General features: G+C 42.2%; 1 protein-coding gene across 1 annotated transcript; it reads left to right on the top strand.

The window, feature by feature from the left end:
• The first annotated feature begins 1,283 nt into the window (after positions 1-1,283).
• On the top strand, positions 1,284-21,292 carry fgfr4 (fibroblast growth factor receptor 4). Its single transcript, XM_010766849.1, has 21 exons — positions 1,284-1,462; positions 3,535-3,739; positions 7,217-7,389; positions 8,081-8,231; positions 8,348-8,398; positions 9,278-9,547; positions 9,997-10,086; positions 10,191-10,357; positions 10,480-10,603; positions 11,441-11,631; positions 12,409-12,547; positions 12,926-13,119; positions 13,694-13,839; positions 14,159-14,280; positions 14,371-14,481; positions 15,153-15,343; positions 17,267-17,389; positions 17,835-17,905; positions 18,057-18,194; positions 18,436-18,541; positions 18,878-21,292. Exons 2-21 carry the CDS (start codon positions 3,652-3,654, stop codon positions 19,052-19,054), a joined length of 2,823 nt encoding a protein of 940 aa, XP_010765151.1. The 5' UTR covers positions 1,284-1,462; positions 3,535-3,651; the 3' UTR covers positions 19,055-21,292.
• Positions 21,293-22,170: the final 878 nt, after the last annotated feature.

Below are 22,170 nucleotides of genomic sequence, written 5' to 3'. Positions count from 1 at the left end.
CATCTATGTAGGTGAGATACCGACTGAAATGCATTGTCCATTGTTTTCAACTGTTTTGATACATTTCCAGCAGACTAAAGTGAATTGGGGAAACTAAAGTAGAAGTTAATGAGTTAGTGATGTTCACATTCTTATCACTTTATTGTCTATATCAGGTGTTTTCTCTTTATTACCTGAATACTGATCTCATGCTAGATTTCTGCATCATTCAAATAAAACGTACTCCTGTCATTCCCCATTATAACTTGTTTTTAGGTTTTTACAGTCTATGGTTTTTACCCATGGGTCTTGCTTTAACATAAGGCTCAGTGTGTTATAAGCTGATAAAAACAGGGCTGATCTTGATTCTCTGCTGCAGCTAATGGGATTACTCCTCCTGCTCTTTCTACTGATGCAATTAAAAACACGCAGGCAATTCACAGCATTCACTCACTAAAGCAACTTAATTGAATGCATCTTCTAAGAGACGCCTTAATGTTCTGTTTGCATAAAGGACAATAAACCCGCAATAAATTATGAGACCAGAACAGAAGTGATGTATGTGGTTCATTTGGCACGCGTTCAGTGACTGGATAGGGACGATTTAAAAAAAAGTTTAGTTTGCTCAAAAAATAATACGGTAAAGGTTCTAATTCAAGAAACGTTAGCACACTGTGAGAGGAGGCTAAGGGGTTTATTCGCCAGCTCTTTGGAGGGATGGGGGCTGTTTTTCAGTCAAGGGGGTAACAGAAGCGCCCCCCTCCCCTCTCTCTCTCTCTCTCTCTCTCTCTCTCTCTCCCCCCTCCTCCTCCCCTGGCCGCTCTCAGACCATTGTTATTGTGACTGCCGTCCAGAGAGCACAGTGCTGTAGGAGGGCTCTCTCTCTCTCTCTCTGTACAAGTGAAGCGGACGGGGGCTCAGCTCCGCATTTGAAACCTCGCATCTGACCGGGATACACTCACCCAGGAGAGGAGAGTTTAGCAGGAGCGCTGCGTAAAAGACGCGCGTAAAGAATTAACCAAGAGGCGACTGTGAACTACGGGGGCACGTTTTGATCACCCTCTATCAATCTCTCGATCACCCTCTATCAATCTCTCGCCATCTCTTGGATCTTTTCCAACATTTTCACAGCGAAAAGAGGACTTTTTTGTACCCGCGTGAATCCACTTTTTTCGCTCCGTGTTTGGTTTTCTCTCCCTCTATGGATTTAGCCCTCTAAACGGACTTTGCCCAAGGGGATCGCTGCTCCTTCCACCGGTCACCAGGCAGCTGTCGTTCATGCTCCTGTGGGCTGTTTTGATGGATTTATAAGCTCGTTTTTCAGCCGGATACACAACAGCCGAGAGGCGCTCACAGACTGCTTTTTGGGAAAGGCGATAACATAACTCCAAATGAGGATTTCAATATTCACTCGTATCGCCCGGGACAAGGAGTGATTTCCCCCCGGTACACTCATCTCTGCGCGGACAGACCGGGAGGAAAGGTGGGTGACAACAGACAGCTGGACATTTGCTGTTTCATTAATTTTACCGGTGTTGTTACATTAAGATTAAAAGACTCAAATGCAATGGTTTAAAGCCTTACATCTTGTTATTAAACTGAGTTAATTCTACTTTAGTGATTTCCCCTAAAAGAAGGTGTTAATGTCTTGATATGGGGCACAAGAAGGCTTAATGTCTATCTACCAGGATCGCTCATTTGCATTGTAAATCCTCGTTTTGTCATTTTAAGCAGGGGTTTCAAGAACGAAACGATTGCTTTCAGATTGTAACTTGTTTTGCTACGCGAACAGATCCAAACAAGTCAGCAATTAGACATTGAACCTTTCAGACGGACTATTTCTGAGGAGAGGGTTGAGTTTGAACTCGCTCTGTTTTTAAATCATTTAAATAAGGACTCGTGTAATTGCTATAAAGTGTTACATTTTCATTATGGCAATCCTTATCTGATAATTCTATAAGAAAACTGTATTTAAAGCCAACCTTCAATTAACAAAAGCTTTTATTTATCCATAGATCCCAGTTTGTGCCACACACTGCTCAATTGATTGAATGTATTCACTGACAGCATTGACACATGCATAGTGACCGACAAGGACTGATTGAGACTAGTATTAGGGATTTATTAAGTGTGACTTAAGTGACAGAAAGATGTAGTACATGCAAAATAAAAGTCTACACAGGGTCGTCCCTCTCTGCGTGTTTCAGGCTGCAGAGTAGAATACAGGAGAGTGTTTTGGCTGCGAGGCAGCGTGCCAGCAGAATTAGCAGCAGCAGGAGAAAAAGTTTCTTTCCAGTCCTTAATTGAGAAAGAATACGTTTCATTCAGCCGGTTGGTTCTTTAAACGGTGTGTGTGTGTGTGTGTGTGTGTGTGTGGGGGGGGTGTGTGTGTGTGTGTGTGTGTGTGTGTGTGTGTGTGTGTGTGTGTGTGTGTGTGTGTGTGTGTGTGTGTGTGTGTGTGTGTGTGTGGGAGCACCATGGTCTGGCGCCTGTGCGCAGTTGGGCTGACTCGCAGCAGAAAAATCATTGCATTATTCCTTTAGTGTGTTCGTGTTTAAACTTTGTCAGAATGGATAAATGGTTTCAGTGTTGTACTAAAATAAGATAAAAAAAATATTTTCATGGTAATATTTTCAGCAGTGGAATCATATTAATTTTCATCTGGATTGGAAGACATGTATTAACTTTTCTCCTTACATAAATGAGGTTTGATTATTTAATATCACTGATGCATTCAGAAGTCAAGCATATATTTAAGTTCAAAAGCATTGGAGATTTACATTTCCATTTTAAAGTTGGAACAGTAAAGGATTTGAGTTTTCTTTCAACAAACTGAAAAGCCATTTTCAGTCAAAAATGCCAAATCAAGATCATAAACCTAAGAAATTGGAAGTCAGGTTTGTTTTGCTTTTCTTTGTCTTCTGTAATAATAAATATATATTTTTTTGAAGTGTTAGTGAGACGTAACTGAGATCTGAAGACATCTCCTTTTGCATTTGGACAGTCCTTTCACCTTTTTCTGACCATTTATGCACAGACCTTACGTGAAGTTTAGAGTTATAATTTGATATTGTACACTTAGATTTAAAGTATCATATGCAGTCGGATTTAAAGAAAGGAGATGCTCGTGTGAGCAGTCACCTGTTTCCACCTGAAGTCTCTCATCAGCTGCCAGTCGAATGTCTCCGCTGCTCCTTCAGATTTTGCAGCTTCCTGGCAAGATTCAAGTGTTTTCCCAATAAGGGCCCATTATCGGGGGGCAGACTGAACAGGGCCATGCTGACAAACAACAGGCGGTAACAGCCCTGCTCCTTATTCATGACGCAGGAGAGCCTGGACAATGTGAGGCCGACGAGCGGGACAGTTAGCAGGACATCTGGTTGTGAATACAGCTGCTCACAGTCAAAACAGCCTCTTTTCCCCTGTTTGTCTGAACACTTGTTTGTGTTTTCTTCCCACCTGGTTTAAACATGAGCAGAGAAGTTTGTGTCTCTTAAGCTGCTCTCCCCTGATCAGAAGATAACCGTCTCCCTTTGTGTTTGTTTGCATCTGCAGGATCCAGATTTAGAGACTTTCTCAAGTTTCCAATGCCAGGGACCGGAGTTTGAAGCCAACTCCAGGCTTCCAACAAACATATCTACCTTTTTACGCAAGAAGAAACACGTGAAGAAGATGGCGAGGGTCTGCACGTTCTGTGTTTTTCTGCTTTGTTTGATGGAAACAGTCTCGGCCAGAGTCATCGATGAAGGAAGGACTAAAGGTAAGACCTCAGCTGATTTCATTCTGCGTGTGAAACTATATAACCTTGTAGAATCACATAATTTCAAGATGCTTTACAGATGATTTCCTTCCCTACTTTTCCTGGTTTACGCTGCATAAAAGTTAGATAATATGTGTGGATATATCTGCAGAGGTTTCGATCCACTCTCCCTTCTTAGAAAGTGTCAGTTTCTTGGCAGCCATGACCACAGAGGAAATCAAGGTGACAGGAACAAGGACACAGAGGCTGCAGTGGAGTCTAGGATGGAGGAAGGAAGGAAGGAAGGAAGGAAGGAAGGAAGGAAGGAAGGATGGAAGGAAGGAAGGAAGGAAGGAATAATTCATTTGATTTATATAGCACACTTTAAAGACAAGCGTCATCTCAAGGTGCTTCACAAAGCTATAAGGAAAAATAAGTTAAAAGATATCTAAAGGAGCATATTGGATGAAATATGGCAATATAAAAAATAAAAATAAAAGGTTAAGAGCATAAAAGGTTTAAAATTAAATAAATAAAGTGAAGGAAGGAAGGAAGGAAGGAAGGAAGGAAGGAAGGAAGGAAGGAAAGAAGGAAAGAAAGAAGGAAGGAAGGGAAAAAAGCTCTCAGTGTTTCTGCTGCCGTAAACTGAGCTACCTGATCTGTCCGAGGCCCTGAGGCTCGGATGTGTAAATCTGCCTGGCTGTGTGCCAGCTGTAGAGCATGAGGGGGGGGGGTTTCTCATTGATGCTTTACAAACAGAAGCCAATGCAATAAGTCAGCCATTGTCAGCTCCATTAGCATGTTTCCATTGAGTTACACTGTAATCAGTCCACTCGTTCAATTCAATCAGTAACCTCAGTTGTTTCTCCTTCTCTTTGAGGTAGATGTTTTTTTAAGTCAGATTAAAGGACGAGGTGACATTTTTGTGTGTCGATCGACGAAAGATGAATTGGGTTTTGTTGCCTCGGAGGCATGGAGCACAGTAACTGTCTCTCCTCCATCTCTGTGGCCCCCACTTTGTACTTCAGGGCCCCAAAAGGCCAGTCGGGGCTTGCTTCTTCTTCTTCTAATGTGCCGAAAAGAACCTCTCAGGTTTATTAACAAGACAGATGAGTGGAGAGTCAAACTGGGATTGATGATGGAAAGATCCTCAGGTCGTAAAAAAAATTGCACAAACACACTCTCCAAAAACAAACTTCCTTGTAAGTACTTTGGCAGACCCAAGAGGACGGTGTAACGCAGGATTATCAATACATTCAGTAAACACTCGTCATGTTCTACAGCGTCGTTAAATAATAATCCAATTGCGGCACAACATGGGCCACATTAAACATCTGTGAAGTCCTGGATTTCCTAATTAAAAAGTTTTGATAAGCGATCCATTAAATGATCAGGATTTGTCCCTTTTGTTTGATTCTTAAAGTTGTGGGGTGTCACTTTCTAGATAAGAGATAAGCCTCGGAGAGAAAAGCGTAAATATGATTATCGCAACTGACAGGAGACATGGCATCAAAGAAGAAGATTAACCCCCTTACCCTTGATGTCTGTTTAAAGAGACAAGAGAAGAAGTCCAGCTGAGGAGAGGTGGTGAGGGGTCAGGGGTACCCACAATGCACTGCTCCTGACAGGGAAGATCTCCTCTGGAGGAATTGAATGCAGAAAAGTTCACATTTATGATGAAGAAGAAAGAATACTGAAAGAGAAACGTCCTTTTTTTCATCTGACAAAGCTTTCATTGATCTTTTAAAGTATTCTTAGCCCCTGGGCGTTTCTGTCATGTTGCTAAATATAATTATACATCTAATGTTACTAACCGCATGCTGCTAAATGCAGGGATCAGACTTGTCCTATGTTTTTCCCCTGTCCCACTCGATAAAAAACGTATTTTCAGTCATGTTTTCACATCATAACAGATTATAGAACAAGTACAGCCGTAAACGTTGGAGGACCGTAATCCAAACAAAAATACAAATAATAGAATTGTACACGGATGATGGCAAAGTGTAACGGATGGATGGGAACTATAATCTTTGGCTGGTTCAACCATTTTCTTAAACAATTAACCGTGTAGATAAACCTCACAGCAGCATTCCTCAAACTGCTTTACTTGCTATTAGGCAGAACCATTGTAAGTGTTTTTGCATTGGTTTGAAATAAGCTAAACCATTTTAAGTGCTTCTGTGAAGAGTCTTTTTTATTAAATGTTTTAATGGCCTAGGCTTCAAATAAAGAACGATCCCAGCTTCTTAAGATTAAAGCTGCAAACTGACCTCATTGCACGCCACTTCAGTAACTCTCCAGCTTAAGGAGCAGAATCAAATGTTTATTTTTGAGAGGATCTGTAGCTCTGCAGTTATATCTGCTGCTCTGCTCAGGGCATGAGACTCCTCATTGTAGCCGATGGGCGATTTGTTTGTGTTGTGTTTTGTTGTGTTGTGTTGTGTTTGTTTGCCCCCTCGCCTCTGGGTGACAATTCACACTCTGCTGCGAGTTCAACTCCAGGGCAGAGTCCCTATCTCTGCAAGTTCATTGTGTGTGTGTGTGTGTGTGTGTGTGCTGTGATTTATTGTCCACTGATTTACTGTGTTTGCTCCATTAGAATAAAATGTGTGGCTTTTTGGGATCTCCTTCTATTAATACGTTGAGGACATAGTCGTTTCTTTTACAATAAAACTATCCATTTTAATTTGCCGTCCTTTTGGCTGCTTCAACCAATCAGCGTTTTGGATTTTCCACTTACAACCACCATGTGTGTGTGCTCCTGAAAGTTTTATGTCCACATGTACTCTGGGTAGCACTTCACTCCTGACAAGCGAACAGATTGCCTTTTCACTAAGCGCTCGCAGGAAGCAATCAGACAGAAAATTGCCCCGGAAAATTGCTCGTTCTGAGTGACTGAGCAGCCAGGGCGCACATATGCTCCAACAAGTGAGTGGGCAAGCACATAAATGGACGAGTGACCCAGTGAATGGATGGCACTGTGGCTGATGGTGACACGATAGTAGCTGGGTTATCAGGGCACTCTATCACCAGCTCCTAGTGGCATTCAATGACAGCGGTTGTTAAGGAACATGGTGTGCTTCTGTTGCGGGACCTTTCAGAGGTAAACTGAGACCTATGGTGTCATCTGACCATTTTTGTCCTTTTTACTCAGAGCCAGTTCAGACTAAGGAGGTTTTGTAGCAGGTTAATAAAACACATTTCTTTCTGTGGCATTACATGACTCCTGGACCGGTATTTCTCGGGTAAAGAACGTTTTGAAAACTTGTAGGACAAATGCTCTAGTCACGCCACGCTTTAACTCACTTCTGCAATGCACAAAGCTCCACTGAAGACTCCACTTTGGGTCATTGTGGGGATCTTTCTCTTATTAAGGCCAATGCATATATTCAGAGGAAAAGTTCTCTCATGCCTTTAAAGTCAACCATGAAACAAAAAACATATTCTTCCACAATATTAAGACAGATTTGTCTAAATGTCTCCTTGTTTTTCTTCCAGGTCTGCAGGTTTCCAGGCCTCTGATTAACCCAGGTTACCCAGAAAACACTACAGCTGTGGTGGGCGGTCAGGCGAAGCTGGTGTGTAAAATCCACCGGCCGGCGTCCACCAAGGTGCAGTGGCTGAAGGCGGAGGTCAGCGAGAGCGTAACACCTACTCTCAGGGCTCTAACGGTGAGAACAACTGCAAACAATAAATGTGTTCTGTCCTCATCATATTGGACGTTAGAAAAATATCACTGGTCCCCGGCTTGAGCTTCAATCTCAGGATCCATGTATTTGCGATCCTCTCCAGAATGGAAGTAGTCATCACATACAGAGCATCAACTAGTTCCTGAACACTTTTCTTCTCAAAATGTTGAATTCTTCCTCAAAATTCTGAATTTTTCTCAAAATCTAAAAATTCTGACTTTTTCTCAAAATCTCAAAATTCTGACTTTTTACTCAAAATCTCAAAATTCTGACTTTTTACTCAAAATCTCAAAATTATGTATTTTTCCTCAAAATCTCAAAATTCTGTCTTTTTTCTCAAAATCTCTAAATTCTGACTTTTTCTCAAAATCTCTAAATTCTGACTTTTTCTCAAATTTCTGACTTTTTCTCAAAATCTCTAAATTCTCACACAGTCACAAGATGGAGGAATAGAAAGCAGTATTCAATGTTTACTTCAGATTAGCTCCACGTCAGAAAGCTATCATATGCCTAACACAGTCCTGATGGTCTTCTAGGTAATCAGACATCCTGTCATGTTCACAGCTACAGTTGGGATACCTTTGATATCATGTGTACTCTGATATTGGAAGAGGACATTCAGTATTTTCCCCACATTGGACATAAGATATTAAATGATCTCTTCTCCATGCAGCCTTTGCAGATCAATGCATCAAAGCTCAACACTTTGCACCTGTCCAACATCACTCTGGAGGATGCAGGAGAGTACCTCTGCATGGCTGAAGGATCTCATGCAGGACAGACAGTGCAGGCCATGCAGGCGGCGTGGCTGGACGTCCTGCCTGGTAACCCATTTTCAAGCATACCTTATATGACCTTAGACCATAATCGCACAACAATATAGCATCTATCAAGACCAAGCTTCACGCTACATGCTCACCTTACATTTTCTTATCTCCAGGTATCATCCTTTCTAAAACTGAGGACTTGACTGTTGCTGAAATCCCATCAGGTAACTTCACATTCTCACACTGGAGAAAGTTGCAAATATAAATGTTTTGAATCCAAAAATATCAGTAGCCTATAGGCAAGTGTATTTATACGACACCTTTCAACACAAGGCAATTCAAAGTGCTTTACCGAAATGAATGACATTAAGAGCTTTAAGAAACATATTATAATTATACTATTATAACATGAATTAGTGGCGTAAGAACTGACAGCGGTGTTTGCGTTCAGTTTGTAAACCCAGGAAGTGCAGCACAGACTGTTATGTATACAGTTATAGATGGTATGGCGGCCATCTGTGTGGGCTCGTCCTCCTCCCCAGGCCGAGATGATCTCCTCACTTAGATCTCCAGTGAACCTTCACCGCCCCTCAGATTTACTCTCTGTCCTCTGTCACGGTGCAACGTGTTCATTAGCCTCTCGTCCCCCTTTCTTCTTCTTCTTCTTCTTCTTCTTCTTCTTCTTTTGGGGGGCGGGGAAGATTGCTGTGTTAGCTAGATCGCTCTGAGTCCCACAATAATCCACAGGGGAACAAAAAGAAAAAGAGGAGGAGGGGGTGTGTTGGGTGGGTCAGGCCTCATGGTCTCTATGGTAATGTCATTGTGTGTGTGTGTGTGTGTGTGTGTGTGTGTGTGTGTGTGTGTGTGTGTGTGTGTGTGTGTGTGTGTGTGGAGATAATAGGGTTGAAGTGTTGAAGGTCAAAGTTGAGGGGGCGGATACTTGCTTGAGAGGGGAGATGAATAAATAACCTGCTGACTGGCCTGAGTGGTGTGAATGAGTTAAAGAACATTTAAGAAAGAAAGATAAAAACAAACCTGGTGCACTAACAGGGAAAAGGAAAATGGCTGCACGCTAACACCTCGGTTTTCTTTGGTTGAAACAGATGTTATTGAGGACCTGAGTGAGGACACCACCGAGCATCTTCTGATCGATCCGGGAAACGTCCTGAAGCTGCGCTGCGATGCGAGCACCCGGCCCGGCATGGCGGTCACATGGTACAGGGAGGGGGTCCGAGTTCAGGCCACGCCTCGCTGCCAGATCCGAGGCACCATCATGGAGATCACAGACGTCACGTATGAGGACTCTGGCGTTTATGTCTGTGTTCTCCGGGGAACCAAAGAGCCTGTGAGGAACTTCACCATCACTGTAGCAGGTAAGGACACTCACACAGTACACGATGACAGCATTAAGATTAGCATTTGATGTTAACTTAAAAACAAGGGGAAGGGAATATAAGGAAAGAAAACAAGGACCACCAATATAGCTGCAAAACGTAACATTTTAGAAGAAACAAGACAATTAATTGGTTCGTTTATCAGAAAGAACTTCATAGCCAACTATTTGAAAACATTGTTAATTGTTGAAAGCCAGTTTTAATGCAGAAATGAAAACTCAATTCACTGGAGCACTTTTCCTAAAGGAAATCATTTGCTGCTTCCTTAAACCTATATGTTTGTTAACTGAATATCAGAGGGCTTTGGAAAGTTAGTTTGACCAAACAATCTTTTTTGAATGAATCAACTCGGAGTTGTTGGACCGCAAGAACCATTTCTTTATCAAACAAGGATAAACAATTATTTCCATTGTCTTTTTTGTTTCCAGACTCTATGGGGTCAGGGGATGACGATGAAGACAATGATCTGGAGGACTCATCAGCTGAGATCGAAAACGACCAGGTTTACATCTCAAGAGGTAAGTTGTTGTTGTTGTTGTTGTTGATGATCTTGAAGGATTGGTACAACCACCAGGCTTCATCAGAGCACTCTCTTACTAACGGCATGTCTCTGTCCATGTAGGTCCCTATTGGACCCACACCCAGCGCATGGAGAAGAAGCTGTACGCTGTTCCTGCAGGAAACACGGTGAAGTTTCGTTGCCCGGCTATGGGAAGCCCCTTGCCGAGCATCCGCTGGCTCAAAAACGGACGAGAGTTTAGAGGCGAGCACCGCATCGGGGGCATCAAGGTGAGGATGGTTACCTACCATCTGGTCAATCAAGATGAATGACAGCAGTGTTCATTGGAGTTATTGTAAAGACTGAGTATCCATTGGTGCTGATGTATTATGTTGTGTGTTTCTTTGGCTAGCTGAGACACCAGCACTGGAGCCTTGTGATGGAGAGTGTGGTGCCTTCAGACAGAGGAAACTACACCTGCATGGTGGACAACAAATATGGATCCATCACTCACAGCTACGTTCTCGATGTCCTCGGTAAGAAACAGATAATGTAGTGTTCTCTACAGAATGTGTGCAAAATATAAATGTCATGCATTTGGGTTGAATTATCCAATTTGGCAAAACTGAAAACGTTTCTGTTGAGTATCAGTGCTTTGTGATCTAGCTGACAATATTCCCAGCACCAAAGGCATGAGTTTGTAGGTCTCTGTCAGCACTTGTGGACAAATGTCGTGCCTACAAATAAAAGCCTTCAGTTTGAGGGAGGGGATAATTGGACGTGACAGGGGCTCCTGGGCCGGATGTGGAGGATCGGGCGTCCACACCAGTTTTCTCCCTGACCTGTGACAGCAGATTGAGAAGGGCTGCGGTTTGTTTGTTCATTTGTTCGCTGTCAGTCCGCCACAGGGTCAGTTTCCGTCTCGTTGAAGACTAACGAGACAACTAACGAGATCAGAGAGCGAGAGTAACCACAGATCAAAGAGAGCCTGGCAACCAGCTGACAAAGAGCCACACTAATGGAACCGATTTTCATCCCAGATTTCATTTCCTGCTTTTCAATGCCAGCATGAAAACACATTATATGTGACAGTGACAGCTGCTGGGCATTTCTTCAGACATTTGTTTTCAAAGCATACCGTTTGTCGGCTGTTAAACCGTCAAATATCTGGATAACTTAGCCACAGCTTCCTATGATTGGATAATGGACTCTGAGTGAAAGCGGAATGTATCAAACAATATTTGTCAGATCAGTAAAATCTCCTTCTCCATGTCCCCAAATATCCTTTGAAATGTGGTCCTGAGAAAAAAGGCCAATGCCACCTTTCCTCTTTGCCCACTTTGCTAACCTCTCCTTTGACTTCTCCTCTCCAGAGCGTTCCCCCCACAGACCCATCCTGCAGGCCGGTCTCCCCGCCAACACCACAGCGGTGGTGGGCAGCGACGTCCAGTTCCACTGCAAGGTCTACAGCGACGCCCAGCCTCACATCCAGTGGCTCAAACACATCGAGAGGAACGGCAGCCGCTACGGTTCAGATGGGACGCCCTACGTTCGAGTCCTCAAGGTGGGTGAAACTTAACTTAACTTAAATTACGTTAAAGTTCTGATCCCTATTCAAAAGACCTGCTGGAACCTGCTTGTTTGAGCTACAACAGTAAACTCCTCTAGTGAAATTGAGGGTTAGGGTTAAGGTTAGGTTTTATGGCAATGATTGTTGGTTTATATAACTCTTCACCCTTCAGGGAACTGAGAAACTCCACTATGTGCAATATAAACACAATTTCCATCATTACAAAACACTCTGCTATATAACATGTGCAATACTATTATTATTATTATTATTATTATTATTATTAATGTGCGATAAATAACGTGCAATTACGTAACTACCACTACGGTTTTTGCACTACTAAATACTAAATACTGTTCATATTTACATTAATTATGTGACCATCTATGTTTCCGGTAGTTATTGAATTGCTCTTTTTACGGCACTGTTAGTGTACAGTTGTATTATTATTGTGCTGCTGTGTTTATTGTATTTTTGTAACTCTGGCACAACAATTTCTTTCCGGATTAATAAAGTCCTATTTTATCTTATTTGATCTTACTCACACACAATTCTTATATATATATATTTCTTTTTTTTGCACGTCGTTGGCATGTGAAGTATGTTTTGTGTTATGCTGTTGTGCCGCACGTTTATGTTTCTTTTTGTTTTGTTCTGTTATAACGCCTTGTACGGAATACTTTGGCAATACCATGTTTAAAATGTGGCCCCTCTGTATTGTATTGTATTGTACTCACTGTTGTGTGTCTCTTTTCTTCATGTGTTTTGCAGACCGGCAGTCTGAACATGTCCGAGGTGGAGGTGCTCTACCTGGCTAAAGTCACCATGGAGGACGCAGGAGAATACACGTGTCTGGCTGGAAATTCAATTGGATTTGCTCACCAGTCCGCCTGGCTCGTCGTCCTTTCAGGTAAAGAACAAATTCAAACCTATGAGATTCAGTAGTGAAATGAAAAGAACGGACTTTATTGCTTGATTATTTTCCCTGTTGCTTTTTCAAAAAAGTATTGCAATGTGCTCTAAATGTGTTGATTGTGTGTATATATATATATATATAGGTATATACATATTTTTATATATCTTTGTTATTGCATTCGGGATTGTGGGGAACGGAATTTCTCTCTCTCTGTCTGTACACACAAACTGAAAGATTAACAATAAAATTGACTTTGACTTTAATAAACAAAAGCTGACCACCTCTCAATTGGCAGCAAGATATTCCGTGAGTGTTGGAAAACTGAATAGGCGAAAAAATGTTTTTGTTAAACTTGTCCCCCTCTTTCTACAGAGGAGGAAGCAGCAGACGCTCTGGACACCATGGAGACCAAGTACACCGACATCATCATCTACGCCTGTGGTTTCCTGGCTCTCATCATGGCCATCGTCATCGTGGTGTTGTGTCGAATGCAGGTTCACCCCAGAAGGGAGCCGTTTGACGCACTTCCCGTCCAGAAGCTCTCCAAGTTTCCTCTTCGCAGACAGGTACGAAGCTATGCATTATGGGACAGAAAACAGTCATGTACAGTACAGGGCCATGGTCAGCTGGAAATCTTTACCGGCCCATATCTTTCAGGAAAAGTCTCAAGTACATTTCAAAAGGTCGCAAAAAAAGTATCTCAGTATTATAGAGTATAATTGAACTGTGCCTGTGGGTAGGTATGTATTATTATGTACAATTATTTGTATTTATGATGGCTAAAACTGGATGACTATTTTAGTTTTCACTTCATATAGCACTGTAAGTTGCATGAAATTATGAGCTGTTTTTTTTTGTTTTGTTTCATGTATGTTTATGTATGTTTTGTGTGTGTGAGGACCCCAGGAAGAATAGCCAATGCTCATGCTAGTGCTAATGGAAATCCTAATAAAGAATAAAAGAATATGGGAACTTAAAGTATGTCTTCTTTAACTTTAGAAAGTTGTGGACTTTAACTTAAAGCTCGGGGTTTGCTTTAAAGTATCCTCGAAGGGTCTTCCGAAGCTCTTCAGATTTGCCACACTTGAGACTTTCCTGTAAGTTCAGATAGCTAAACTGCTTCTGTATTTCTGCCTTCAGTACTCGGTGGACTCTAACTCATCGGGGAAGTCCAGTGCGTCTCTGATGAGGGTCGCTCGCCTCTCGTCCAGCTGCTCTCCGATGCTCGCTGGAGTCATGGAGTTTGAGTTGCCCTACGACCCCGTCTGGGAGTTCCCCAGAGAGAAGTAAGTTATCTGAAAGTCATTTCTGTCCTCATCTGCAAAGACATTACACTCTTATGTTCGAAATGATGGTAAAAAAAGAGATGTGTTGACATAGTTTACTTTAAAGTTGCTGCAAATAGAGATTATTTCTACCCTGAGTTTAGTCTGGCTTCTGGGAGTCATTTAAACATTGTTGCTCTAAAAAGACCTAAAAAGAAACGAGCCCGCAGCCCATTTCTGGCTCAACCCAACCTATGTTTTAAGAAACCAGAGCCCCAAATTATGGATTTGTACAGTTTTCATTTGGACATACTTATTTTTGCTAACTTTCTCTCTCTAGTTTAACGTTGGGTAAACCTCTAGGAGAAGGCTGCTTTGGTCAGGTGGTCAGAGCCGATGCTTACGGCATCAACAAGGACTCTCCGGATCCCGCCTCAACTGTGGCGGTTAAGATGCTCAAAGGTAAGAAGAGATGATAGAGAGTCAACAATACCTCGAAAGATTCGCTTTGGTCTGCTGTGTTTTCTAAATAAAGTACGTTTTTTCCTAAAGACGACGCCACCGACAAAGACCTTGCAGACCTGATCTCGGAGATGGAGCTGATGAAGGTGATGGACAAACACAAGAACATCATCAATCTGCTTGGAGTCTGCACACAGGATGGTGAGTGTCTCTTCTACATCAACATGTGTCCCCTCTTATCCATGTCTCTTCTACATCAACATGTGTCCCCTCTGTGGAAAGAGATTCTGAAAGTTTCAGGAACAAAGATTCTCTCTCTTTTTGTCCTGATCCATTTCTATAAAAACCTGTCTGAAAATGAGCTGATCAGATTTTGGCCACTTTATGATCTCATAACGATGTTTTGGCTTGTGTAACCATTAGCCAATCAGCAACCAAGGTAACCCCCCCCCTCACCTTATAAACCTGAATCTCCTGCTGGAGCACCATTGAGCTCTTTTTAACCAAATATCTCTCAGAGGGGCGTGGGGAGGGGCTCCTTATTTTCATCTAAAGTAACAGACAGAGAATCAGCACTTTGGAAACAGGGCTGAAACAGAGGGGATTATGGGTAATGCTGCAATGATCTGTTTGGTGTTTGGAGCCAAACACTTCAGAGACATGTTTTGGATTTATCTGAGACCTATTATATATTGATGAAAAACAGTACAATAGGGGACCTTTGAATAAACTTAATCGGACTGTCCTTCAACAAAGGCTCCTTGTTATTCGAAATCTCAACTAATTTAGTAAGTGTTTCAACGATGGTGCATACCTCCAGGCCAGACCAACAATAGAAACAACCTTCATCCTGTGTGTGTTTCCCCCCTCAGGCCCTCTGTATGTGCTGGTGGAGTACGCCTCTAAAGGCAGTCTGAGGGAGTACCTGCGGGCGAGGAGACCCCCGGGCATGGACTACACCTTTGATGTGACCAAGGTGCCTGAAGAGCAGCTCACCTTCAAAGACCTGCTGTCCTGCGCCTACCAGGTGGCCCGAGGGATGGAGTACCTGGCGTCAAAAAGGGTACGCTCACTTTTCAGCCAACCGATGCAATCCAACTTTATTTATATAGCACATTTAAAAATCACAGAGTTGACCACAGTGCTGTACATCAATACACATATAAAAAGCAGCATTCATTACATGTTAGACACTTTTATCCAAAGCGACTTACATACTCAATACTGTGGGCGATCCCCACAGGAGCAATTTGGGGTGAAGTGTCCTTTCCAGGGACACAACGACATGCTGACTGCAGTGGGGTTTGAACCTGTGCTGACCTTGATCCGAACACTCTATCCACTGCACCACACGCCTCTAAATACATTTAGACAAAACCGATAGGACAAAAAAACAAATGTAAAAGCATGAAACAATAAAACCCTACTTATAGCCACAGACTGAAAAACTCTCATCCATGATGTCAAAACATTTGAAAACACAATAGATTACATTTCATGAGGAAATAACTTGAAGTAGAAAACGCAGTTACATAGTGGCTGTAAATCTTTTCTCCGTTCTTTTTCTATAAGCAAAGGGCAACTGGTTCAAACCCTTTCATTTAGGTGGTTTAGTTATACATGTCTTACACATTGAATTCTTGAGGCCAGAGCTTATTAATAGTTTCTGTCCTTTTCATCAAAAGTTGGGAATGCGTGTCAGTAAACCAAGATTTAGTGACAGCTATACGATTGATTGAGCAGCAACAAGTTAAAATACAGACATTTTGACTGACGATTAATCAAAGAAGACGCTCTTCAAGTAAAAAAAGCCAAACCTTCTAAGGATTGTTACGAGGATTAAATGTAAAATCCTGACAGATACAACAAACAAACAAAAGATTTGAAGGCACACAAAAGCAGGATAGTCAAATGAATGAGCTGTACAAGTCCTAAAGAGCCTTTCATTTCCAATCGTTTGATTTGGGATTAGGGTTGAGTTCATGTTCCTCTGTGATTTGCGCACTTGGCCTTCAGATGGATATCCCCACTAGCCTTCCCCCCCCCCTCTCCCCTCTTTCTTTCTTTTCTTTCCATCCCAACCCCCCATGTTTCTATTCCTTTCATTTTCCCAGCATGCACTCTGTCTGTGTGTTTCTTATCAACACGTCTCTTTGTGTGCCAGCCGGTGTCTCAGACAGGCATTCCTGAACAGAAAACCAGTCCTGTTTACTCTTCTCCATCCATCTGTCCGTCCCTCAGTCTCAGTGCTTTGTCCTTTTTAGCGCTGCCATAAATCTGTTAGCAAACAGCAGCAGAGCCGTCGTCTGGGTGCAGGCATCGGGTTTCTGGCTCTACGGCCTCCTAAGAATGCAGGAGACTGAAACTAACCCTCCATTATGGGGAGACCCACAAACCGAGACTGGCTTATTTTGCTCGTCCCCACAAATCCCACGTCTATTTCGAATGAAAACCAAAATAAACTTAATGACATCCATTCAATGTGGGCAAACAGAGCCGTTCTTTTTTCCTCCTCCGAGAAGGTTTGTTTTTATTTCAAACTCCCGGGTTTCTATATAAAGACATTTTAATTTTGAAACTAAAATGAGGCGCTGCGTGTTGACTTTAAACTGCTGAGTCTTTTCATTTTGGGAGAAAAACTGCAGTGAATAATTCCTAACTCCCATACCTCCATGTTTTTACACGACTTCCCGAAACCGCAGACGAGAACATGTCGTGTCACCGGTGTCAAACAAACAGCATATGAATGTGAACGCCTCCATCATGAAGAAGAGTTCTTGGTCTGATAGGACTTAAAATGTAGACATTTGTAAACAAGAAGCAACAAACTTAACACAAATGACTTTCCAAAGCAGAAATGAAATCTCTGAGCCCATTAAGCAGCACCGTTTAAACTAAATGCTAATCTTATAATCTGAGACCCAGCAGTTGGCCTTAAGCTCTTTTTTAAGGGTTTGTGTTAATTCTCTCTCTTCTCTCCCCGCAGTGCATCCACAGAGATCTGGCAGCCAGGAACGTTCTGGTGACGGAGGACAACGTGATGAAGATCGCTGACTTCGGCCTGGCCAGAGGAGTCCACCAGATCGACTACTACAAGAAAACCACCAACGTGAGTGAGGTTTTCAGGACTGGATTGACTTCTTCACTCCTGTAGCTTTCCAGTAAAAAAGTTTTGATTTCCAGTCGTGAGAGGAAGAGTACAGCTAAATGACTCTCTTGTAATATCATATTATTGTTATTGGATCAAATAGATTTTATTTGTGTGCATTGCTAAAGGGAAAAGTTTCGAAGCATGCTGTTTGGGATAACACATTTTTAAAAGCATGCAATAAAAAAGAGTTCCTTTCAAGCTTTAATGTCCCTAAAGACAGATGCCTGATGTTTTCCTCTGATTGGCAGCAAGCGTAATGAGACTTAATAAGAGAAAGAGGGGAGACAAGGAGGGAGGAGGGGAAGGATTGTGAGAGGAAAACATATTTTTTTAACAGCGAGACAGAAAAGCAATAAGTCAGAGTTGTTGTTGTCTGGTGTTAACATGTACATGTGTTTTACAGGGACGTCTGCCGGTGAAATGGATGGCACCCGAGGCTTTGTTTGACAGAGTTTACACACACCAGAGCGACGTGTAAGTCTGATACACACAAAATGAACTGCTTCATGGGAAGACGTATTTGTCTTGTCAAACCTCATCGAACTGTACTCATCAAATCATCAAAGTTGTTTACCTTCAAATGATGTCTGAGCTTGTTGTCTTTCTAAACACTGTTTGTGCTCAGGTGGTCTTTTGGCGTGTTAATGTGGGAGATCTTCACGCTAGGTGGCTCTCCGTACCCCGGTATCCCCGTCGAGGAACTCTTCAAGCTGCTGAAGGAAGGACATCGCATGGACAAACCCTCCAACTGCACACATGAACTGTAAGCAGGAACTTTTGTTTATGTGAGATGTTGTTTTGCTCACAGCAGCCAGGGAGTGGTGTTCACATCAGTTCAAAAAGAAACAGCTTACATACCATTTCATGAGCTCCACCCTCACCCAAGCATTTGCTCATCAAAGCTTGTCATTTCTTGGAATCAAAGCAGTATGTTTTAAAGGCACTTAGAGACTACATTTGTAGATCGTATAACTCATTTCTGTTGTTGTTTTTCTCCCCTGTAGCTACATGATGATGCGAGAGTGCTGGCATGCGGTTCCCACCCAGAGGCCGACCTTCAAACAGCTGGTGGAGGAGCTGGACAAAGTGCTGCTGTCCATCTCTGACGAGGTGAGTGACATAATACTCTATACCTATACCCTCCTACGAAACTAAAACTCACAGGCTCATATATGCACTCGTGAAGTTGCACACACATCCTCTCTTAAGCAATCTGCTGTCCAGATGTCTTCATTACGAGAGAGAAAAATAAAGTGTTTCGCCCGCGTTGTTCAGATTGTTAACAATTCAGAGCAGCATGCAGATGATTCAACTATCCATGCAGCAACTAAGCATGAAATGAAACGCCTTTGAGAAGCTGTTTCCTGTTCGATACACATAGCTAGTTTCCTCTGTTCTTGTAACACCAACATGTCTCTAATGCCTGACCATGCTTTCCTCTCTCAGTACTTGGACCTGTCGACGCCCTTCGAGCAGTATTCCCCGTCGTGCGAGGACACGTCCAGCTCCTGCTCCTCTGACAACGACTCTGTTTTTACCCATGATGCCTTGCCCACCGACCCCTGCCTCCTGGGATACCAAGACGTGCGCAACCGGATAGACATAAAGAAGACGCTCACATAAACTCACCCACACACACAAAGACATGAACACTACAACACATCCCCTGGCGGCCATATTGGAGGTCCTCAGCTAAGTTAAGTTAAAGTTTATATTCATGAAGTTTTCCTTGGACCTCCATTAGGGCACCAGATTAAGCCTTTAGATATAGACGAGCCTCATCACACATAAAGAAACATGTATGCACGCGGAGCACTGAGGCGTCATTACAAGATGAAGGAACACGTTTCATTGAGGGCAAAGAAAGAGAGGACAAACAAAACGTGGTACTTTGGACTATCAGCTCTGGCACTGTGCACAAGAACAGTTGTTATCGTTGGAAAACTGCGGCACTAAACACCACAGAAGAAGACAAAATCGCCTCGAAATGCTTTCTTTGATCAAGTTTCCCTCAGAGAGGTGACGGACAATGACCTCCTCACACAACCCAAAACCAGGCGAGAAAGCTCGGTGGTAAAGACATTTTTATCAAACAAAAAAAAGATTTATTTTGCTACGGTAAAAAAAGAAGAAAGTGATTGTTAAATATAAATCTCTCTATATAAGATTATTTTACTTTTGTGTTGCTTATTTAAAAAGAAAAAACAGTCTTAAATCTCAGGATCTCTTGTGCTAAGAAGTTGCTGTAGCGGCAGCAAAGTGCCTGAATTTACGATTTCCTGTGAATATATTAGAATATTAAAATATTGTATGTAAATATCAACAGCAGAAAAAAGACGATTGCCTTTTATAAATTATTTTGATGACACAAAAAATGAAGGTTATTGGAGGGCGAAAGGAGAGAGGAATTTTAATCAAGTGCCAAACCTGTCTCAGCTGTCGTGTTTCATTCCAAAATATTCAATTCAGAAAAAAGATTTGTACCCAATTGTCCCATCAATTCAAACATTGGAGTCACCCCAAAATCCAGAATATTTGACGCTGTTAAAAAATTGCTTTACTTCAGCAAAACGTGCCGAAAAACGACCAACATTTTGACAGCTCAAACCTCAAATATGTGTGGTCAAACATGATGGATTGAGTCTTTAAAAGATTGTTACGTTTTGGAATGAAACCCTGTATTTGTCATTTGGCCGTAAATTGTTTTGACTTCAGCCATCAGTGGTCGAATACCAGAAGGATTGTCCTTTCTTGTTGCTGTTGTTGGAGGAAAACCACCAAAAATGTTCGAATGCATCGTTTAAAAAAAGTTCTCCAAGGTCATCAACATCATTGAACAATCACGTAAACTGTGAGACAACATCACGTGGGGCTTCCTCCAACAACAGCTCCCATTGTCACAGACAGTGTGTCCAGACTCTGAGAAGAGGACCAACGATTCAGCCCAAATCCACTGTCACTGTCCAAAGGAGGAGGAGGGGTGTGGGGGGGGGGGGGGGAACTGAATGTGAAAGCCAGTGTGATTGATTTCAAATAGAGGAGAAGGGGGAGGGAGCCTCCTTTGTCTAGCGGTAACCCTTCACCCTCCCAATCTGCTGGCGAGGGGTCTTCAGGTCCGCAGCCTGCGCGGACAATGAAGGCTTTGCAGGATTAATGGGTGTGACTACGGACCAGAGGGAGCTTTTTTTGTTGTGGGGTGGAGGTGGTGGTGGGGATAGCTGGGGCTTGTGTGCAAATGAAGAGGCTCTTATTATGGTAATGTACCCTCTTCTGTCCTAAAAAGCCCCTATCTGTATCCCCACAGCAGCCCACCATCTTTCAAAATTACACACATTTTAATTCAGATTTGCCACCAGGACCAGCTGCAGAAAATTCCCATGTGGGGTAAAACAGCCAAGACTTCGAAATCTGAACATTGAGACAAAATGAGAGAAAGATATTTTAACAAAAGAGATGACATTGTTTGAATTGACCGAACACTATGGAATGATTTTGGTTTAATATGTGGCTGTTTTACACCCAAGCTGTTTTCCCTCTGGTCCCGTTTCTTGATCTAATCATCGTCCTGTCTGTGAAACCAGTCAACCATTTCATCCATGAAGGATTTGTGCATCTTCTCTTCTCATTTCTTGTTTTTTTTTGTCCATGCTGTCAATCATCTGGTGTCTCATTTTGGAATGAAGCTCTTCACATGCATAACCACAAAGTGTCCGGACACATCTGCATCTTTACATTCCAGTTATCTGCTCTCCTCCCAGATAAAAACTGTAAACAATCACAGCGTTCTTAAACATTTCCTCAAGAGAATTATTTTAGAAATATCTAATTTATTTGTTTATTGTTTTGTTTTTATATGAAATAAAGTATAATTTAAAATAAAGCAACTCTTTGTCCTTGTCATGTTGGCTACACTCATGTTTTCATTGGAAACCTTTAACCAATACCAGATGAATGTAAAAGGGATTACATTGTTCTCTATTTAATTAAATCACCTTTCTTTATGAGTTGAACTTGTCAGTGTGGGCCTCCCTTTGTGTGCAGCGAGTAGGAGCACAAACTGTTTTTGCACCACAGTGAAACGTCCCATTTTTGAAAGGTTTAACCCTCCTGTTGTGTTCGGGTCAAATCTGACAGATTTACTACTTTCATCAATCATAACTTTTTTGTTTTACATTCGATTGCATTAAGGCTTTATGATATCCTTCACAGTAGACATTTGAACATGTACAATTGCTGATCACCTCTTTCATTGAGTTTTGGATGATTTAGTCAACTTGGTAACACCATGGTGTTCCCGGTCAAAAATGGCCGCCATAAAGAAAAGGAATTAGTAACCATCCAGATCAGATAAAACAAAAACAAAAACACACACACACACACACACACACACACACACACACACACACACACACACACACACACACACACACACACTCTAGATGTGCCCAATCCCCCCATGTGAATCACACCTGGCACACACAAACACACACACACACAGAACTATTAGATACATTTCCCGCTCTTATGTGCCTATCCCCCCACCTGAGTCACACCTGGCACATGCAATACATGTTCAGTTTCTATTATTTGTATATATACTGCATTTTTTCATGTATACCAGTAGTCTGATACAATATGTACAGTTTGAAAGGGTGTTAAATTAAATGTGGTGATGATTAATGGTTTTTGTGTTAATGTAATAGCGGTTAAAACAGGACCGGTCAAATTTGACCGCGAAC

The sequence above is a fragment of the Notothenia coriiceps genome, unplaced genomic scaffold, assembly GCF_000735185.1.
Source record: "Notothenia coriiceps isolate Sejong01 unplaced genomic scaffold, NC01 NC01_scaffold00003769, whole genome shotgun sequence".
NCBI classification, from domain to species: Eukaryota; Metazoa; Chordata; class Actinopteri; order Perciformes; family Nototheniidae; genus Notothenia; species Notothenia coriiceps.
This window is presented reverse-complemented; position numbering and strand designations above follow the sequence as displayed.